This window comes from Diadema setosum, chromosome 18 (genome assembly GCF_964275005.1).
Source record: "Diadema setosum chromosome 18, eeDiaSeto1, whole genome shotgun sequence".
NCBI lineage: Eukaryota > Metazoa > Echinodermata > Echinoidea > Diadematoida > Diadematidae > Diadema > Diadema setosum.
The window spans coordinates 1,974,462-1,994,768 of NC_092702.1; the positions used below are offsets into that span (position 1 = coordinate 1,974,462).

Below are 20,307 nucleotides of genomic sequence, written 5' to 3' on the forward strand. Positions count from 1 at the left end.
TAGGTCACGAACAGAACTAATCAGACAAGACACTGTGCGAAGGTTAAGATTAATCAGTTATAAAAAAGAAAAAAAAATCTTTGTTTGAAGATTTAGTAAAGTCTGAATGAGTAAGAACTCCAGTGTCTTGTTGTTCATTGAAACGACAATGCAAAGCAGTAAACCACAAATTATCACAATGTTTCAGTATACTTCTTTGGGTCACTTATGGATATGATTCTCACTGGTGACTGTATGAGCAGCTGAGCATTCCATACGACTCAGGAATGCAAAGAATGTCAGAAATGTTAAAGGAGTGACACAGAGATAATGGGTTAATGGATGAAAAGACTTAAAATCACAATTAAAACATTTTGCATTTTCCACATATTGAGTACCTGCCAACTAGCTACGAACCAATATGAGATTGAAAAATGAAAGATAGGTATCAAATGCTTACCGAGCGCCTTTGATCCCAGGTTCACCTGGTCAGGCAGTGGAATGTCCGGCGTGTTGTGATTTCCCTCCAGAATGATGTGGGCATTGTGGGTGAAGGGTGTGGTCTCATTCTGACCGATGACCAGCGCCCCGCCCTGGATTAAGATGTAAGTTGCCCTGAGAGTGAAGTCTCGCACATCATCCAGCTCCAGGGTGCCGTAGATGAAGAGCCTGTTCATTGTTGGAAGTGTGCTGTTGGCAATGACATACAAACCTGGAGGAAGGAGAGCAAAGATTAGATACTTCATCATTAATTACACAAAAAGAAAGAAATTTGTTCGATTATGCTAGTTTGTATTTAAAATCAAATTTTTGTTTCTTATATTCAAGGGGTCAATGTCGACAAGCCTCATCTACACATATTATGTGATTTCCATGATTCCTTCATCAAAATTTGTCATGATCAATGTTATTGTTTCAATGTCTCAAGAGGAAGCAAAATCAATTCAATTCAGGCTGGTGTCATTTTATGGAGTTCATTTTTAATTTCTAATCTTTGACTGATCTAGCTAGAAATTTAAGAGCTACAATTTACATTCAAGTAACTTTGCCTTCATTATTGCACCACCTTTATAATTTTCTTACACCACTGTAGGTGACACATTTGTAGGCGTCACCTTTCATACAAGCATAGTTCAGTGAAAGGCTGGAGGTTGGAGACACGATTTCAGTTTTATGGACAAGATCAAACTGACAAGGATACTTACAAGAAGTTCCATCATGGGAAGGAGCAAACGTGAACAACAGAAAACAACTTTAGCCACAAAAAGGCATATTCCTAATTCCCCTCACCACAAAGCCCTCACAGCATCATCCCTGTCAAAGAGGTATGACTAAACCCCACATCACAATCTCTTCCTCCAAATGAGAAATTAAAGAAATTCACCTGTTTCATAAAAATTACATTCCTCCCCCCCCCAAAAAAAAAAAAGGTAACCAAAGAAATAAGAAAACTTAATAAATTTCCATATTTGTTTCCAAACAGGTCCTTCTTACAAGGGCATATTCCCTCAGACTAGACAAACAGACAGTTGATGCAGATAACTTTCATCAGTTGGTGAGATCATACAATGGGAGATTCTGGCTTCTACCAACCTTTAGTGATTTGCTGGCTAGCTTTCATTCACTCCTGTGGACTTCTTCAGGCCAAGTGTTTGCACCGTTTCTCTAGCACTGCAAGCAGTGTTAGAGAAACACTCGGCCTGAAGAAGTCCACAGGAGTGGGTGAAAGCTTGCCAGCAAATCACTGAAGGTTGGTAGAAGCCCTTATCTTCTATCATATCAAACCTCCTACAGCAATTGAAAGTCTGCCATGAGCTCATGAACACAAACCCCCTTTGCTCCAGACATGTCTGGTCATTCACCATCCTCACCTGGTAGAATCTGCACATCATCACCATCCTCTGGTACCCCGCCCCCATGTCCACCCCATCCCTCCGTCACATTCTCCCAGGTGGCTGGGTTGGACCAGTAGAACACCTCTGCTGGCCGCCCCTCTGGCGGTGGTTCGGGGACCGGAGGGATGCAGTCCTTGAAGTAGCACCGGTAGACATCCAGGTCAGTAAAAACATCTTTTTCCTCTGCATTACCCTTTCCAGACACTAGATGTGATGAGAAAAATGAGAAATTCCCAGGATTTCATGATACAACCTCCAAACTTCACTCTTCTTCTAGAAGATGATGTGAATTATTAAACAAATTCTGCTATAACTGGATACTGCAGTCACTGCAGAGAGATTTGACGTAAACATGAACAATTCAACCTGATGAAGTGTAACCAACTGATTATCATGGCAGAATATAAGAACCAAAGGACTCACCAATGTATGTCAGATCATTTGTTTCTGGATTGATGTAGTAGTCTCCATTGTTGTTTTCTGCGTAGGTCAGAGGACTTTCTGAGGTGTTTCTCAGATCGCCTAGAATTGATACGACGTCAACTTTTTGAGTGAGGTTGTGAGACAGCACGACGAAGTCACCATCACCAAAGTCATCAAATTTTCCGGTGTAGGAGATGTTTGTTACATGCTCACGATTCGCAAAGTACATTTCCGTAGCCTCGCCATCTATTAGTAGAACCATCCAACCCTTGGGATTGGTTATACGCTTCTTGTGATAGGAAGAGAAGGCTGTCCCATGGGCATTGGTGATGAAGGCTTTCTTGTAAAGCAGTGACTCTGGGCTTGGATTATTGAAGGCGAAGCGATGGAAGTTGATGTTGGGACGACAAATCGCTCCAGGCCACACGCCAAGGCTGTAGGCATCCACACTCGTCTCACAATCTGAGGGCAAGGTTCCCATGTCAGGCACCACCTTGGTGTTTGGCTGACCACCCATGGGATGCCCTGCTGTTAATGAACCGTCGAGGTCTTCCAACCAAGTCTCAAACTTCCACTGGAATCTCGCCTTGTTTGGTGAGTTCAATAGGGTTGAGGCCGTGAAGCGCGTTGGGAAACCCCCCTGCTCAAATCGGCATTTGCTGCAGGCTCCCACAGCGGCACAATCACTGCGGTTGAAATTGATGAAAGTGACGCCATCTACAGTCAGGTATCTGGAATGCGGTCCCAATACTCCAGCTTTGGTGCACCTTGCACTGTCATTGTTACCAGACAACCCCTCAGTCCAAGCAATGACAGTGGAATCCTTGATGAGAGCACCCTCATCGCCCCAGATCGGTTCACTGATTATCTGATACTCAAAGCCAGATTCCACAGTGTCTGAGGAGAGGAAATTGTGAAACTGAATTGCGCCAACACTTACAGCTTCCGCTCCTCTCTCGGTGTTCCAAACGGTCAGGTTGTAGTACTTGGCTGGTGTGGACTCTGTCGCTCCGCAGCCTCCGCCCACTTTGGGAAAGTAGGACGGGAAAATCCAGATGCCGTACCAGCCCATGGTGTGGGCAGTATTGTTAGTGAATTCTCGCAAGGGGACGTTGCGGGGGCACACGCTCGTTGTAAATGATGGGCCGCCTGGGTGCTGGGGCATGTTGTACCAAAAGCCAAAATGGCTGCCCCCAGCGGCTGCATTGTGGCGGACAGTGTTGTCAGGATTAGTGACCCAGAAGCTTGCTGGAGTCACGTCAACATTGAGAAGACTACTGCTGGGGCGTACAAATACTGCCAGGTTGTACTGGATGACATTGTTGGTTTCGATGCCATCTTCCATGAAGAAGGCGTGGCCCATAATGTTGAAGGCAACATTGTGCTCCACAAGAAGACCATGGACTCCGTGGATGGTCACTGCCCGATTGAAAGTATGGTGCACACTGCAGCCCCGCACGTACGACCCTGTGACATTGCCGTTCATGTGGAAATGGATGGGGTATCGTCCCAAGCGGAAAGCTTGTCCTGCATGAGTGAACTCCACGTACTCTAAGCGTCCTTGGACCAAATGAGCATCCTGTTCCTTGGCAAAGAACATGATCTGGGAGCCAAACTGATCACTTGCTGTCTCGTCGCCAAAACGTCCCAAAAAGCAGGTCTGTGTTTCAAACATTCCTGAAGGAAAAAGATGGTAAGAAAAGATAATATGGCTGATGGTTCAATGATAGTTTTCAGGAGGAAAAAAAAACACATTAGTTTATTTCAAGATGTGCAGGTAAGAGAATTAGTTACATATAGATAACTACAAAACAAGGACTAACGTTTCTCTAGCTTATGTCGTTATCTTTTAATCAACACATGTTTAAGCATTTTTGTTTGGTCCTGGGATAGTATATCTTGACAAAATTTGTCATGTAACTCGGGACTTTGCCTCATGAAATAATTCTCTTTGCACTCTCAACTGATTCTTTCTGAAAAAAAAAAAGTTTCCATATGTGTAACAACCATATCCAAATTTTTTACATACTGTGGTCTCACGATTAAAGAGTAAACCTGTGATTATCTCCATGAGATAACACATGATACAAACCTACATAATTGTACAGGGAATAGATGTTCTCCAGTCAACTGACTTCTTTGACTTTTCAATTGGTAGCCAAACACTAGGACACCAATTTAAGACTTTGCAGAAGCATGTCAATACAAAGTGAGGTAAACCTCTTTTTCTCAGAGTGATACCAGAATGGAACAATCTACACATTCAAAACAAATCTAAAGAAATTTTGGGTAGGATCTGCTAACATAGATGGCTATATATATAACCCTGATGAAGTTTTTAAATGTCCATGTACTCCAGCTGCACAGAGCCTATCAAACAGAAAGTAATCGTCTTCATTGGCACAGAGAGGCAAATAAGTTAGGTATAACTTTAAGCCCACTTCCAGGGTATGATTTCCAAGGTACGATCACTAAACATGGCAGCCCAAGAAAGAGAATCAGAGCACCGTACCCGTGTTAAACTCCTCCTCACATGCCTCTATCTGCTCAGTCCAGTCCGAGTTGACATTGCCCATCATCTTGACGTTGTGGGTGAGCAGGCCGACCTCTGCCCTCGTCTCCAGGACAACGCCCTCGACCTCTTGCACGATGGAGATGTGTTCATAGTCCATTGGTGGTTCAAAGGTCAGGGTCATGCCATCTCCAGATATCGCTGAGAGATTAAAAAATGTTATGGATAAATTGAATCATTCAAGATATTTCTGAATTCTGTGCATTCATCATGTTCCACTTTGGAACACACGCTGATTTTCTTTAAATGTCTGATTGATTTGTGACTTTTGTTCATCAGATGAACTCTGATCAGAAAAGTGCTTTAGCAGACAAAATTTTTACACAGAGGACAAGATAAACCTCAAGAACTCAAAGAAATCAAGCACAGCATTGAAACTTTGTAGGATTTTCTTCAAAAATCTAATGAGACAGTGAGAAGTCAATTTTATAATCATCAAGGGACATCACACTGATGAATACATTCATTTCCTCAGGACATAAACTGGTAAGTCCTGAATCCTAGAAATGATTTTCAAATCATAGGCCTACAAATCTCTAAAGTCACAGAGTAGAATGACATAGATCTGGACTTCAGGAAACTGAATGAGATGTGAGCTGCTTTCATTGCATCATACTAAAGAGAGTATAGCATTGTGAGCCGAGTAAAATACCAGTGATGGTTCGTTCCTCATTCTGGTTCTGCTTGTGACGATCTCCGGTGGAGGCGATGACGAAGTGGTCGCCGACCTCCCAGGTGACAGCTTTCATGAGAGTCAGCTGGGTGGCGCCGGGTTCGATGGTCTCAGCCAGGTGGGTCCACATGATTGGCACATGTTTTCCTGTAATGACATCACAATGAGTTGGTTTATGATGATGAGGAAGTTTGATAGAAAACTATCTCATGAGAATGATGAATGCTCTCTCTCTCTCTGCTAGTCTGTGGTGCCGAAGTTATGTATATTCTCAACACATGGATTGACATGAATCTGAAAACTCTCAATGATTCGATGCACTACAGTGATATTTACTTTATACATGAATATATGTTTGTTTCTCTTGCTAATTGTACAGCGCTTAGAAACATTTTCATAGACAAATGAACATGGATGTACTATTATCAATTGTTCATATCATTATCATCATATAAATGCATGGTGTAAAACACACACACATAATCATGCGTGTAGCTTTCTATCGATCTATCCATTCATATACACTTACCATGCATGTCCACTGTGCCATTGCGGACAGCGAATGTCTTGGCGCCAAAGAGGGGAAGCTCGGTGGAGCGGACATGGCCGTGCATGACGATGGTAGCCTTGTGCTGGAATGGTTCTTCCTCGGTACCGATCTGAAAATGACCACCCTCGGTGATGATGATGTACTCTGCATTCAAGGTCAGGTCCTTCTCATCAAAGATGAGGGTGCCACCTTTTTGAGGGATTGTAAAACAGGACGGGGAAATAAGGAAAGACAGGTCAACCATTTATACTCTGCAAAAGTCAGTGTCTGATGCCTCCTTGAGCAGCCTTTTAGCTCAGTATACACAGATTGAATAAGGCAAAGGTGATCATATCCAGTCAGATTTTGAAACAGATACCACCTACAGGGAGTGGTTTAAGAGCCTCTGATAGCTACCCTAGAATAAATGATTTAGCTGCAGTGTAAACACTCTGGGTTTCTAAAAGTGGCTTTCTCCTGATGTAAAAATTATTTACTGCAGGTCATTGCCCAACACTGTACGCAAACCAGTCAACATGACCAACTGTCACTGATAGGTATTCCACAATGTGCACATTTTCGTGGTCCTCACATTTGAATTTCTGTGCAATTTCCCTGCTAGCAAAAGCGCTAGCTGTTTATCGGTGGGGAACTTGATTACCATGAGAGCGGAACCAGTCAGGGATTGCTAGGCAAAAATATCAGCAGTGGCAGATCCAGGGGGGAGCGCACCAGGCGAGCGCCCCCCACCCTTTATTTTTATTAAAACAAAAGAAATTTTAAAAAATGGGGGAGGGGTACATGCGCCCCCTTTGATTTTGTAAAGGCGCCCCCTCTTTATGTAATTCCTGGATCCGCCCCTGTCTCAGTGAGGAGTGTGAGAACACAAGTGATCTGTTTTTCAAGAGGGCCTTTGAAACTGTTTGAGAATCCTTCAAATTTTGGCCGCAGTATTATGGGATAAGAGACTCATTCTTAAATAAGGCAAAGCAAGTCAATTTCCTTACCACCACCAGCTTCTTGTAGAATGAGAACATCCCTCCTGATTTAATATTGAGCCATATCACAGCTTCTTTGGTAAGATTTTGAGTAAATACTCCACTGTACTTCACAAAAGGTCATCCTTTTTTGTAAGCAGTTATAAAAATATGACCATAATACCATCAACGCATCTGTATATTCAACTTTGAGTCTACAGCTTTTTAGATGAATGAAGTGCACACAACTTCAATATCACAGACTTTATCACAAAGTTGAAGCTTGCATTCCATGACAACATTTCATCAGGGCAGGATAAAACAACCATACGATAATTAAGTAAATTTCAAGACAATGGAGAATGCATTTAAAATTTTGAATCATTAATATTAGTCTTTGCTAAAGATAATCCGAGAGAGTAGAACAGACATTCTGATACCTTCAATGAGGAGAACACGTAAAACAGGGGTATCAACATCCAATAGGATCGTCTGGCCTGCTCCGATGGTGGCAAAAGCGCCCTCTTCAGGTGGGTCTTGATTTCCCCAGGTGAATCGTGATGACCAGACATCGATGTAGAAGTAGTCTGCAGCTCCCTAGCATTGAAATGCATAGGTTTAAACCAAGTTAAACCTACCCAAAGAAAGCTTAAACTATATCCCCTTAACCTGTTGAAGACAAGTCCCAAGAATACTCAGGCAGGTGTCTATGGGAAATGCGTGTTAAAGCAAAACCAGTCCATCCTCAACAGGTTAATAATGATTTGACAGTTGCCTGGTCACCATATAATATTTAGCAAAGATAGCTTGAATACAAATTACAAAGTTTTAAAAGCATACGAAGTTTTGCAAATTGAGACTCATTTGACAAGAGACAAATCAGTTTTAAGGATATCTCAATCATACCTTTGAAAAAAAAACGTGCTTGTATATTTTGAAAATAAAACACATAATACTTTAATCAATGACAATAAATGTTCAATTAAAGCCAACTGAAACTTTCCATCTGCATTAGTTTACATTCCAAAATCATCACTCTTTGGATAATCATTACTGCAGAAAATTCAGAAGCATGATCCTACCTCGGAGTCTGCCAAAGCAGCACCATTTGACCCGACCTCAACTTTGACCTCAGTCATCTCATTGGGAAAATGAGCTTCGGTCACACAGACAATCTCCGTCTCAGACTCAGTGTCCACTATGCACTCTGTCCCACCAATGGTCACTATGTTGCCAGAAGACCTGAGGAAATACACATAAAAAACAATTGGTTGACGATTATGTAAGTGTTCCCAATAATACACCTGACACCAATAAATTTAGTGCCAAATCAGTGATGATATTCTGCTAAACTTACAAGATCAAAAATTAGCAAAATTTATAAAACAGCACAAAACCTTTAAGAGAGATGTACATTTTGCTTCTTCTTCTTTCTTCTTGGAGGGGGCAAGTCTGTGTGTGTTTGTTGTTGTTGCTGTTGTTGTTGTGGTTGTGGTTGTGGTTGTTGTGGTTATTGTTGTTGTTGTTTTGATATAGTATGTATTGAATGATCCCAATACTCAGCCTCTGCTTATTTGGGTCAACTGGAGACTACATTACATGAAACATTGTCTTTTCTTTCTCATATCTGAATCTAAACTTTCAAAAAGTTACTGAAAATCCATCTCTTCACTCAGAACATGTAATTTGTATTGATTTATATCATATATATATATATATATATATATATATATATATATATATATACATACAATGTATATGTTATATGTATATATATGTTATTATATTATATTATGTTATATATATATATATACATACAATGTATATGTTATATGTATATATATGTTATTATATTATATTATATTATGTTATATATATATATATATGTATATATATATATATATATATATATATATATATATATATATATATATATATATATATATACATACAATGTATATGTTATGTTTGTTCCATAAGTTATAATTTACAATGTGTGTATTATGTATTTTGTACTGTGTTTCATCTTACTATCTACTTCATGACTGAAGTTCTCCTTTCTAATTTTCACATCATATCTCGTAGCCCAGGGGCTAAGTTACGCATTTACATAACAAATACTACATACAGACAAATTCAAATATTCAGACAGTTACAAAATAAAGCATTCATGCAAGGTTAATGAATTTCACCACAGCATCATCTATTTGCCTTACTTTCACGTCTCCCCATCCACTGTCTAGTATGCATTACATTGATCTTCTTTAGATGTGAAAGTAGTGAAAGTATTAATATTAACACAAGAAGCAAGAGCTCTGGCAAAAATAGAAGAGAAGTCCACCAGAGAAGAGACAACATATTGTTGTCAGTTGTTGAGAAGAAAAGTTGAGAGTTACACTATACAAATAGTGAATGGTTATAAGTGAATGGTCACAAGTGTGATGACACAAGATTTCATACCAGGTGACAGATGACGCATTCTATTCAATGAGAGACAAAGCAAAGTTGAATTGTGTGCCTCATCTTTTACCAGGTGCAAAAACTTGTCCCACTGCACGAGTCAAGACCATACACTATCAGTTTGATACAATTCCTCAGACATCACTGAACGCAATCCACATATAGAGTACAGAAATAACAAAAGGCAAACTGCAGTACAGTGTATCGTAGCAGTAGTACATGAAAGTGATCAGTTAAGATGTTGACAGTTAAATGAGTGACTGAATCATGCTTGTAACTGACTGAGTGTGTACTGCAAAAATATTTTTATTGTGATGTCAGAGGTGCGCAGTGGTGCAAATCTATGAGTTCATTATGAGCCCATCATGGGAATGAATGCAAATGGGTGATGTCAATGTGCAATATCCAAAACTGATTGACATAAATTGCATGCTCATGTGCAACAGTGTGCAATTGCACTTTTAACTACATGTCACATGGTGAGCAATCGACAAATAAGATGATTAGAATCTTTCAGGTGTTGCCTCAGACACTGTGTGAGAATACTGAAGGTGACTTACAGAAATCCGGTTCCATTGATGGTAACCCTTGTCCCACCTGCGGTACCACCCCTCCTGGGGCTCACACCAGAAATGGTAGGTGTCAGTGACCGCCGGTAGGTGAAGGTACTGGTGGCATTGACCTGCAGCCCGCTGCCAACCCACACACTGACCTGACAGTCCAGCTCCTCCCCACTCGCTGTAGAAGAGAAAAATACTTTTTATTAGGTCTCATGTCATCAGATTCAAGCCCAAACTACAGCATCAATGTCAGTGCTAATCAGCAGCAAGGATTTTATCATGACATCAAAAACCACATGACCATCATACATCACATTGAAAATCACTAAATCTGGGAAAGTGTCAAATAAGTGAAGGGATACTGTGTGACAGAGGAGATGGATTTGAAAGATACCCAACTCTATATCAAGTGGAAAGGTCATTAATGTCTGTTTCACAATATTACTTGATCTATAAAATAATGTCTATAGAACATGCTCACATCAAGTCCACTAGTAGCATGTAAGAAAGGTACAATGTATATATCTGTAATACAACCTTTGAAATGGTACAATAACTGCTTCACTGGGCAAAATCTGATTGGAACAACAGGCAAGGTTCTACTTGTTAGGATCTATTAATTGCAGCATCTTTGTAGAGTAACAGCATCTGAAGTGGTGCAATTTGACTCTGAGAAACTTTTAGACATCTTACCGTAGTTTGGTGGCACCTCACACAGGATGTAGGAACCAGTGCTGTCTTCAATACTGCAGGGATTGTTGCAGATGTACACCTGACTGGTCTGTGAGTCAAAGCCGGACCCATTGATGGTCAGAAGTCTTCCTCCACCGAAACTTCCTGGAATTCAACAAGTTTCAGACACAGTGATACTGAAGAGCAAACTCTGACAAGAGAAGACTCCACAGCAGGAACCATTTCAGCAAATTAGAATTACAAAACATGCAAAAGATAACTGCGGCAAAATCATGCATGGGGAAAAACGTAATGTTCTTTTCCTCATAGATGTTGATGTTGCACATTTCATAATACACCAGCTGAACAGAATACTGCCTTTCTCACTTGATATGTTACTATCACCTGATGAATCCACAGCCATGCAACTCTCTGAACTTATCTTTTGCCACAGATGAATTCAGATACAAAAGCTATTACTGCAGTGTAAATTGGAGTCAAGAACAATGCATTTCCCTGGCTAATTTAAATGCATGCCAACCTGGAATCATTAAACAACCATATCCTAAAAGGTCTCCTATGATACAATGAGTCTATCAACTATAGAAAATTAAGACTTTCAGTTCAGTTTGCTGAATGCTCTCAACTCAGCAACACTGGCTAGCTACAGAATTTATTTGTTAACTCTTTAACATAAATCAATTATAGAAATGTGTTCCCTAGCATGTCATGGGGTTATTCCTCCCCCCCAGTATTCTTTGACAACATTGGTCTGCCCAGAGGCCATGGGAGTGAGTATAATTACAGGTCTGAAGTTGATCTAAAGTTGAATTCCACATTGTTCAAGTTGGGTTTACTTCAATACTAACAGTGAAGTCAAACAAATAGAATGGGAGATTCATCAAAATCAGACAAAAGAAAAAAGAATTATGATGAAGTCTTAAAGTTTTGTAAGTTTTCATGCAGTGCTATTTATCGCGACCACACATGCAAATCATGGAAAGTGATGTTATTACACAATATCTGTTCTCGTTAAATGTCAATGGGACAGACAGACAATACTTTCAGCTGAGATATACTTAAGTGACTTGAGAATATTTGTGCAGTATTTGAAATAGCAAAGAAATAAAATTGTAAGAATATCAAGGTTTTAATTATAAGTACTATTTCCACAAAAATGAAATGAGCTGAATCATAAGAATTTATTCAAATGTGTCAAAATGTGCAACACTTGCAAAAACTGAAAACTTCTGTGAAGGAAATTATGGAACATTAATGAATCAAAATTTCTGAAAATTGTCACGATTGTAACATGTGGACAGACAAAATTTTTTAAAGCATGCCATAACGACATAAGGTGAAGAGGTATATTCAAATTAATTTTTCATTCCTAACATTCAGATAAAGTGCATATAATGAAGTGAAATTACTCAATCGCAGCATATTGATTAAAGTTTTAGCAACTACAATGTATCGATGCAAGTGAAGTTTTCATAACACTGTGCCAGTGTACCTAATTTACTGTAAAATCTTCCTTCATAGCAAAAACCTAATTCTCAATACTAAATGAGTGCATGCCTTTATTACTGAATACATTTTCAAGACCAACTATTTGAGCATAAATTCCTGGGGGTTTGATATACACATTTCTTTGCTGGTGAATCAGTCTTAAATCAAGGTAAAGTTATGTGAAGTAACATCTCTTATGCTGGCCATGCTGCAAAAGTAGGTGTGTACCTATTCACTAAGAATGCAATAATCATGAACAGAATGATATAACTAGTTTCAAAATGCTAATTATTAAGCCAGTGCAGTGAAAAATAAAATGAAATAGCATACATTTTGTCAAAACGCTGCCATCCCTATAACAGATGTTTACAGATTTGTTAATTGATGCAATCGCATCTTCTGCTCAAGTGTTTATAAGGTCAAGAAATGCAATGCTTTTGTCATAAAAATAATGTTGAGAAAAATGAAGAATTATCTTAGCAGCTATTAAATGGCTGTCAACAGGTATTAACTTGAAACAGGAACAGCTGATACCCCTATGACAGCCGCACAATAAGAAAAAGAAAAACAATCAGATTATAAATCTAAGGAAAAAGAATTTGTGCTGAAATATTCTTCAAAGAGTATATTGTGAGATGAATTAAGACAATATCTAGTTTCCTTCTACCTTGAAAAGCACCACCAAATGATACTCTTTCTATGTATTGGGAGGAAAAATGTATGAATGCAAAATAATGTCATTTCTAAATTCTCAGACAACAAATTATCTATAAACTTTAATACAGATCGATACAATATAATAGACGTCACAATTTAACTTTAAAATTTGGCTCAGCAATCTGCTCGCAAAAATAAACTATGTTATGTTAGATTGATTGTGAAATAGCACATTTCTAAAATGCAATTGAATTACCGTAATCAGTTGAAATCATTCAATTCTACTCAACATCTTAAGAGTATTATAAAGATTTACATAGCACACTGACAATTTTCCCATACCAGCATTCCTGACATAACTTTCGCATGAAATGATTTTCACTCACTACGTATGCAGCCAAGATTTTCTGACTAGTGTATGCTTGTTGCATAACAAATGGTAGTGAGCACTTTACAGGACAAATTGCTCCTTGAACACACATACATACCTTCATTTGGACTGACATCTGACACACTGAGGTCATACTCAAACATTGATGTACTCTCTGCATTTCCCTTCCCTTTCACGTGCACCTCAACAGTGTAGGTACCGGCTGAGTGAGCACCGACAGTGCATTCAAGTGAAGTTGTACTTGTTGAGGTGGCAGAACATTCTACACCATCGATGGAGACGGTGTTAAGAGATGCCTTAGTGTTGAATCCTGTACCGGACACCGTGATCGTGTCGCCTGTCTGGCCAGATGATGGCAAAACTGACGATACTGTCGGTGTTTGGGCTGCAGAATACGTGTAGGTTACATCTGTGTCATAGGATAGGGAACCAACAGAAACTTCCACAGCCGGTGAACCTTCAGAACCAGATGGGGTGATGCAAACAATGGAGGATATTGTCACTGACTGAATGGCACAAGAGGTGCCACCGATACTGACTGTGGTGTCCTCAGTGATAAACCCATTGCCACTGATGGTGATCTCTTGCCCACCACTGGTACTACCCTCAGATGGAGTCACACTGTATAGCTTCTTCTCACTCCAGACTGTGGCGGTGGTCTCAAAGTGGGCGTCACCCATTCCTGCAATGTGGAGCATCACATTCTGGGTACCCACTGGAACATAGCTTACATCGCAGATAATAGTGCTGCTGTTTAGCGATGTGACTTCACAGTCTGTCCCACCGACTGTAATCGTGACATCCTCAGAACTGCTGGACGGCCCAAAGTAGCCAGAGAATGACATGATGGTGCTGTCGCCCTCTACAGTTCCTGGTGAGAAGCTTTCCACCACTGGTGTGCTGATGTTGGAGTAGGTAAAATTCTGAGCAGTCGCCCACCTACTGGTTATGCTGCCAATGATGACTGAGATGTCATACACACCCTCATAATAGGGGTTGGTAACACAGTGGATGTGTGTGTAGTTGTAAGACTGAATGCTGCAGGGACTGAAACCAACAAGGACAGTCGGCTCCGAAGAGAAACCATCACCAGTCAGAATGAGTTGGGTGCCGCCAACAAGGGAACCCTGATGTGCAGAGACGTCATCCACACGGGGAAAGAGCACAAAGGAACGGTCCAGGGGTAGAGGCTGCTTCATCTGGCTCAGGCCACGATTCTTAATGTTCACCGTGACGGGGTAGAGTATTCCCACGTTTAAAACCGCACCTGCGTCGACTTGACACAGGATCTCTGTTGACGATGCCGACTGCACCGTGCACCCCTGGTCACCAATGGAAACTTGGATGTCGCACGATTCATCGCTGAAGCCGACACCCGCGATGGTGAGGAGCTCTCCGTTGGTCCCTGTGTTGGGTCCGATCGAGGAGACAGAGGGAGTATGGCAGACTGAGTAGAGGAAGCTGAAGGATTCCTCGCTGCTGTCCGGCTCTGTCTCGGAGCAGCCGGAGATGACGCTTGTCACGCCGGGGCAACTTCCACCGCTTGGAGCCGACGCACCTGGAAGAAGAGAATTCAGCCTCAGGTTAGTGGACAATCAGGGAAACACATGTAATTTAGGAGCTTAAGAGGACTGCAACTTGCCACACCAGTTGGTAAATTGGTGTGAAAATTCTTAATACAAATCTTAACTGAGTCAGTTGAAATTGTTTGAAATACTTAAGCAAAGCATTGCACATGATTGCATATGCAGGATAAGAAAACACGGTGTACTGTGAAACCACCTACCACCAAATGTTCCACCACTGTGAAAACCTTCAAAGAACACATTGTACATAATGTTGACCACATGACACTACATCAAAATAAAACCTTTACATCAATATTCTCTGCACAAGTTTCCTGGAAATCTTATAGGCATCATGCTACATGTTGCACTTTTTGGGGGGAGTTGAAGAAGAGGTTTGGGGTTATTCTTTCTTTGTGAATTTTATCACAGATCCATACTTTTGAAGTTGTTCGTAACGCAACACCACAACCTTTCATCTCAAAATACAGATCACATATTTCTTACCTGACTGAACATCGTACTCTGCCTCGAGGCCTCCAACTGAGACATACAGCTCAGATGCCACCGAGGTTGCCTCACCAACGACGATAACCCCCGTCATGTAAATGGGACTTGGAGCCTCCTCGCCGTTCACTGCATCACTCGAGAAGTAGTAAGTCCCCGGTACATCAAACTTAAAGGAGAATTGCCCTGTTAAGCACACAAACAACAAACACAATCATTTCTCAAAATTATAGACATTTGATCACTATTCTCCTGGTGACTACTGTAAAACATGATATTTTCGCGGAACAAAATTTTCGCGAATTGTAGAGCCAACAGCCTTTTTTGTGGCGTGAAATGATTGCAAATTGCCACTGGCATTCAAATGCATGTAGTGTAGACAAGAAATTTTGCATGCATTTTAATTTCGTGAATCTTGGCACTCGCCAAATTCGCGAAATTAAAATGCATGCGAACATTACTTTTTTGACAGTACCTTCATAAATTTTAAATCCTGAAAGAATCCTATTTTCTTTGCTCGATTTTCCATTGATAGATTATATCAATTTCTGATCAGTGTCCCTGTGTTTACATATATTCCTTTCACCAAAAAGACAGAAACTGACATCTTACACTCGACACTAACCTGTTGTTGTGGGGTCTCCACTGTTAAAGCCACTCCCATCATACACAGTGGCCGATTCCTTCGCTGTCTGGTGTACCGAATAAGCGATCCCTTCCACAAATTTGGGCACAGCCCAGGTAAAGGTGACAGTGTCGCCCTCGATGATATCAAGACGAGATGGATTCCAGGCATAGCCAACTCCAAAGACTGCAGAGAGTGACAAAAACATTGTTTACGTGTTGTTGTTATTATTGTCAATGATCAAGTTTACTTAGGGTTTTTTGTTTTTGTTTGATATTGTATGATATTTAGTGTGCTTTTATAAGCACTCATCATACCTGAGAGAACAATACTATTTTATACAAGGCCTCAAGGCTTTTTCTCTAGAACTCTTTTTCATTTTGATCAACTGTTTGATATGGCAAATTTGTGAAGTTTTATTTCTAAAGCTCAATTTATGCAATTGATTTCACTTTGATTGTGCACTTTTTTTAACCACTGATCTGTCATTGGGATGTGTAAATGAAACAAATGTTTCATTGAACTACAATGCACTGTACAGTACTAACTTCAGTGACAGTTTTTTATTGTACACTACGTATGTTGGATTCATGATGAACACATGAAAGCATGGAAGCAGGATAAAACAGATAGGTGAAGCTTTGCCATTCGGTTGTATAAATACCTACATATTTATCATTTGCCACATTTAGCTATCAACACTGGGAACAACACGTTGTTGGAGAATTAACTATGAATTTCTTCAACACGTCAACAAAGAGACAACGAATGGAAAGAATTTACAGTATTCATCGCATAATCGGGCATCTGATAATCGGGAACCTCGCTTAAATGACATAAGCTTCCCAGAAACATTTCCAATGCACATTATTTTCGCTGGATAATCGGGCGGGGACCTCTGATAAACAGGACAATTTTTCTTCAAGCGATCTTTGATTTTGTTGATATTTTACCCAAAAATCTACCAAAATACCACAACAATATTTCAAAAATTCCCTATCAGTTGTCGTTTACATCGAACTTACAAAGCAAGCTTCGGACTGGTGTGTTATGACCTCCGTCCATCCAGTACACGTACATTTCAGCTCGCTGCCCGCCTTCTCTTTTCTGTACATGTGTGTATATATGGCGAGCTAGATCGCTACATATTGACAACACATGTACAGTGCAGTGATCGCGGCAAGTAAACAATCAAGCCGTGATGATTGAATGATTGAAGGACTTTTCATTGACGTTCCCACATCAGTTCTGGGTAATCATTTCTCATGGTTGTGGATATGTATTTATACGGAACGCCCTACGTGTCCAAGAATTCTAGGAATGTTTGAAGAAAGTGCTAGCTTTTAATCCACATATTTTGTGTTCGAAGAGAGGTGACAGAAGAAGAACCCGGTTGCGATTACTCTACATCATTGCGAGAAAGCAGTGGAGAGCTAGAGGGTCGCACAGAGGGGTAGCGTGGTTGTGTATTCATGTACATGTACAGTACGTCAGTATGCATGTGTGTGTGCACTACATGTACATGTTGTATGCCGTTAGTGTATGGTGAGTGCTCATCGCAAATCGGGCACCCCGCTTAAAGTGAAAACTAAGTTCTGGTAAGGGCTTGAGAACCCGTCTGGCACCATTTCATATTTGCTTGCAATATATCGAAAGAGTCTACAAAGAAACTTACCTGGCTGACGCGGTTTGCCGGAATGATGAGTCGTTTTGGAGTATTTTGAGAAAAATAATAAAAGTCGGTAAACCGACTTTTATTCCAGAAGGCTCCAGACTAACTCGGTCTCAGGGAAAACTCGACCCTATTTCAGACAATTTACACACAGTTCGTGATCGTCATGTTCATCAGTAGCCTACTCTATAATACTACGGGCACAGGCCAAACGAGGCCTTACTGAGCAGACAGGAAAGTGCGTGCTAATCCTGTACAAAACAAATGGACAGCGCGCGGTCCTCAAGCCTACTAGCAAAGACGCTTTATAATACGCACATCACCTCAGTTGCTGAGACGCGCGGTCTTTGAAGTTTTTGTTGTTGTTCATCAATTGTCTTTGATTGTTTTTAGAGGTGCTTGAGAGGCGCACACTAATTTTGCATGCGCGCCAAAGAGGTTTTTGATGCGCGTGTTGTAAGAACTCGGACCATTACTGCGAGTAGCCAGAACGCTACAATGTAGTTTATACAGGCCGCTCCCGTGTGCATGGTACTGTACAATCCAGAGGGAAAACCAGTAGCAGTACAACTCATCCTGCCGTCAAGCAAAGCGAGGCCGAGTTATTCCCGAGTCCGAGTCTAGCCTGACCCCGTTCGGGTAAGTTCCGAGACCGAATGTTTTTGGTTAATATATCCCATTTTCGTCCTTACCCATCGAATATCTTGTTATTACAGCGTTATTCCGCACATTTCCTAGGCATACGTTCACATTTTGAAGCAAAATTTGACAACTTTTGCAGGCATACCAGAACTTTGTTTGGGCTTTAAAGGCGCCGTGTTTGCTACTCCCAACCTGTCCCGATTATGCGATGAATACTGTATTTTCATGAACCTGGCCAGACTGCAACAAAGGACCCATGACTCACCCTCGTGCTTTCCATCGTGGGACACCACATGCTGGTTATTGACATTCGGGGTAACACAGGTCAGCAGGCTGGCGGCCGCGGATGTCAACTCACAAGTCCTGCCCCCAAGAGTGACCTCGATGTCATCAGATGACTTCCCAAATCCCTGACCAGTGATGGACACTTCAGTACCCCCCTTGACTGACCCTTTGCTAGGGAACAGACCTGTGACCTTGAGGTTGTAGTTCACTATAAGGTCAATGCTGGAAACAATAGGGAGGAACATCATGAAGTTGCTCGTGTCAAATATACCTTTTACAGCTGTTACACTGAGAGTGCATTAACCCTGTCTCATGTGCCAGGGACATTTGACAGTGTGCATAATGCTATAGGGTTTTCTGTGCCAAAACAACCTAGGCCGCTTTAACTGCACATGCTTTCATAAGATTACAAAAATGGAAAATGAAATGATAGAACGTAACACTGAATTGATATACACATTTTGATCCCCGATGAAATATGAAACAAAACACACTGTAGTTGAATTCAAATTTCACATACTTGTGAAAAACTATATGCCAGTAATACATCGCATTATGTAAAGTGTGGTCTTAGACAGCATGTTTTAAAGATAAAGAAGAGACAAAGAATATTCCAAGAGAATAGGACAGATACTGTATACGGAGAATATTTCACGAGGTTTTTATTTTCGCAAATTTTGCGAGTCAGCTGCTTTTCGAGAAATTAAATACGCGCGAAAATATTGACTGTAATGTTGATATGAACGTGACGTATGCACATACATTTCTCCATTCAGTACAGGACTCCATGATCGCGAATTTAACCACTCGCGAACTTGTTGGGAAGCCCTGATTCCTGAAAATTTAGACTCGTGAAATATATGGCGTATACAGTAGTAGATTCCAAGCAGGCACAAAGGCAGAATTAGAACAGAGAAAGAGAGAGACAGAAACAGAGAGACAGAGATAGATTGAAAGATAGATAGAAAGATAGACAGAAAGATAGACAGAAAGATAGAGATAGACAGATAGATAGATAGATAGAAAGATAGATAGAGATAGACAGATAGAGATAGACAGATAGATAGACAGAAAGATAGACAGAAAGATAGATAGATAGAGAGAGATAGACAGTAGATACAGATAGACAAAGATAGAGATAGATAGATGGAGATAGATAGAGATAGATAGATGGAGATAGATAGAGATAGATAGATGGAGATAGATAGATAGATAGATAGATAGATAGATAGAGATAGACAGATAGATAGACAGAGAGATAGATAAATGGATAGATAGATAGAAAGATAGATTGATATACATAAACAGATATAGATATATAGATAGAAAGAGATGGATTGAGACATAGATAGATAGATAGACTGGATAAATAGATAGATAGAAAGATAGATTGTTAAAGACAGATAGATAGACCGGATAAATAATCAGATAGAAAGATAGATGGATAGATATAGATAGATACGGACAGACAGATAGATAGAGAGACAGAAAGAAAGTTGCGATCTTAACAAACTTAATTTGTAGAGAGAGACAAATTGAAGAAACTCACACCTGAACCTTCACCCCTCTAAACATAAAAAAATATTTCTGTCAGATTATATTTTGTTACACATTGTAAATCCGATATCATGCATATATATCCCACCAACCATGTGTGTTCATGTACCATGATCATACAGGAACAAATAGAATGAGAATCAAATCAAAATCTAAT

General features: G+C 40.3%; 1 protein-coding gene across 1 annotated transcript in view; it reads right to left on the reverse strand.

Annotated features, from left to right (window-relative positions):
- The window catches only part of LOC140241920 (fibrocystin-L-like), an 87,809-nt gene that overhangs the window by 30,031 nt on the left and 37,471 nt on the right, over positions 1-20,307 (reverse strand). The window contains exons 24-37 of the mRNA XM_072321666.1: positions 18,574-18,815; positions 15,995-16,180; positions 15,370-15,555; positions 13,395-14,855; positions 10,762-10,905; positions 10,069-10,246; positions 8,131-8,290; positions 7,489-7,645; positions 6,072-6,281; positions 5,522-5,689; positions 4,810-5,010; positions 2,298-3,974; positions 1,851-2,078; positions 440-691 (exon numbers count right to left, since the gene is read on the reverse strand). Coding sequence (XP_072177767.1) covers positions 440-691; positions 1,851-2,078; positions 2,298-3,974; positions 4,810-5,010; positions 5,522-5,689; positions 6,072-6,281; positions 7,489-7,645; positions 8,131-8,290; positions 10,069-10,246; positions 10,762-10,905; positions 13,395-14,855; positions 15,370-15,555; positions 15,995-16,180; positions 18,574-18,815 — 5,450 coding nt within the window. The remainder of the gene's footprint in view (positions 1-439; positions 692-1,850; positions 2,079-2,297; positions 3,975-4,809; positions 5,011-5,521; positions 5,690-6,071; positions 6,282-7,488; positions 7,646-8,130; positions 8,291-10,068; positions 10,247-10,761; positions 10,906-13,394; positions 14,856-15,369; positions 15,556-15,994; positions 16,181-18,573; positions 18,816-20,307) is intronic.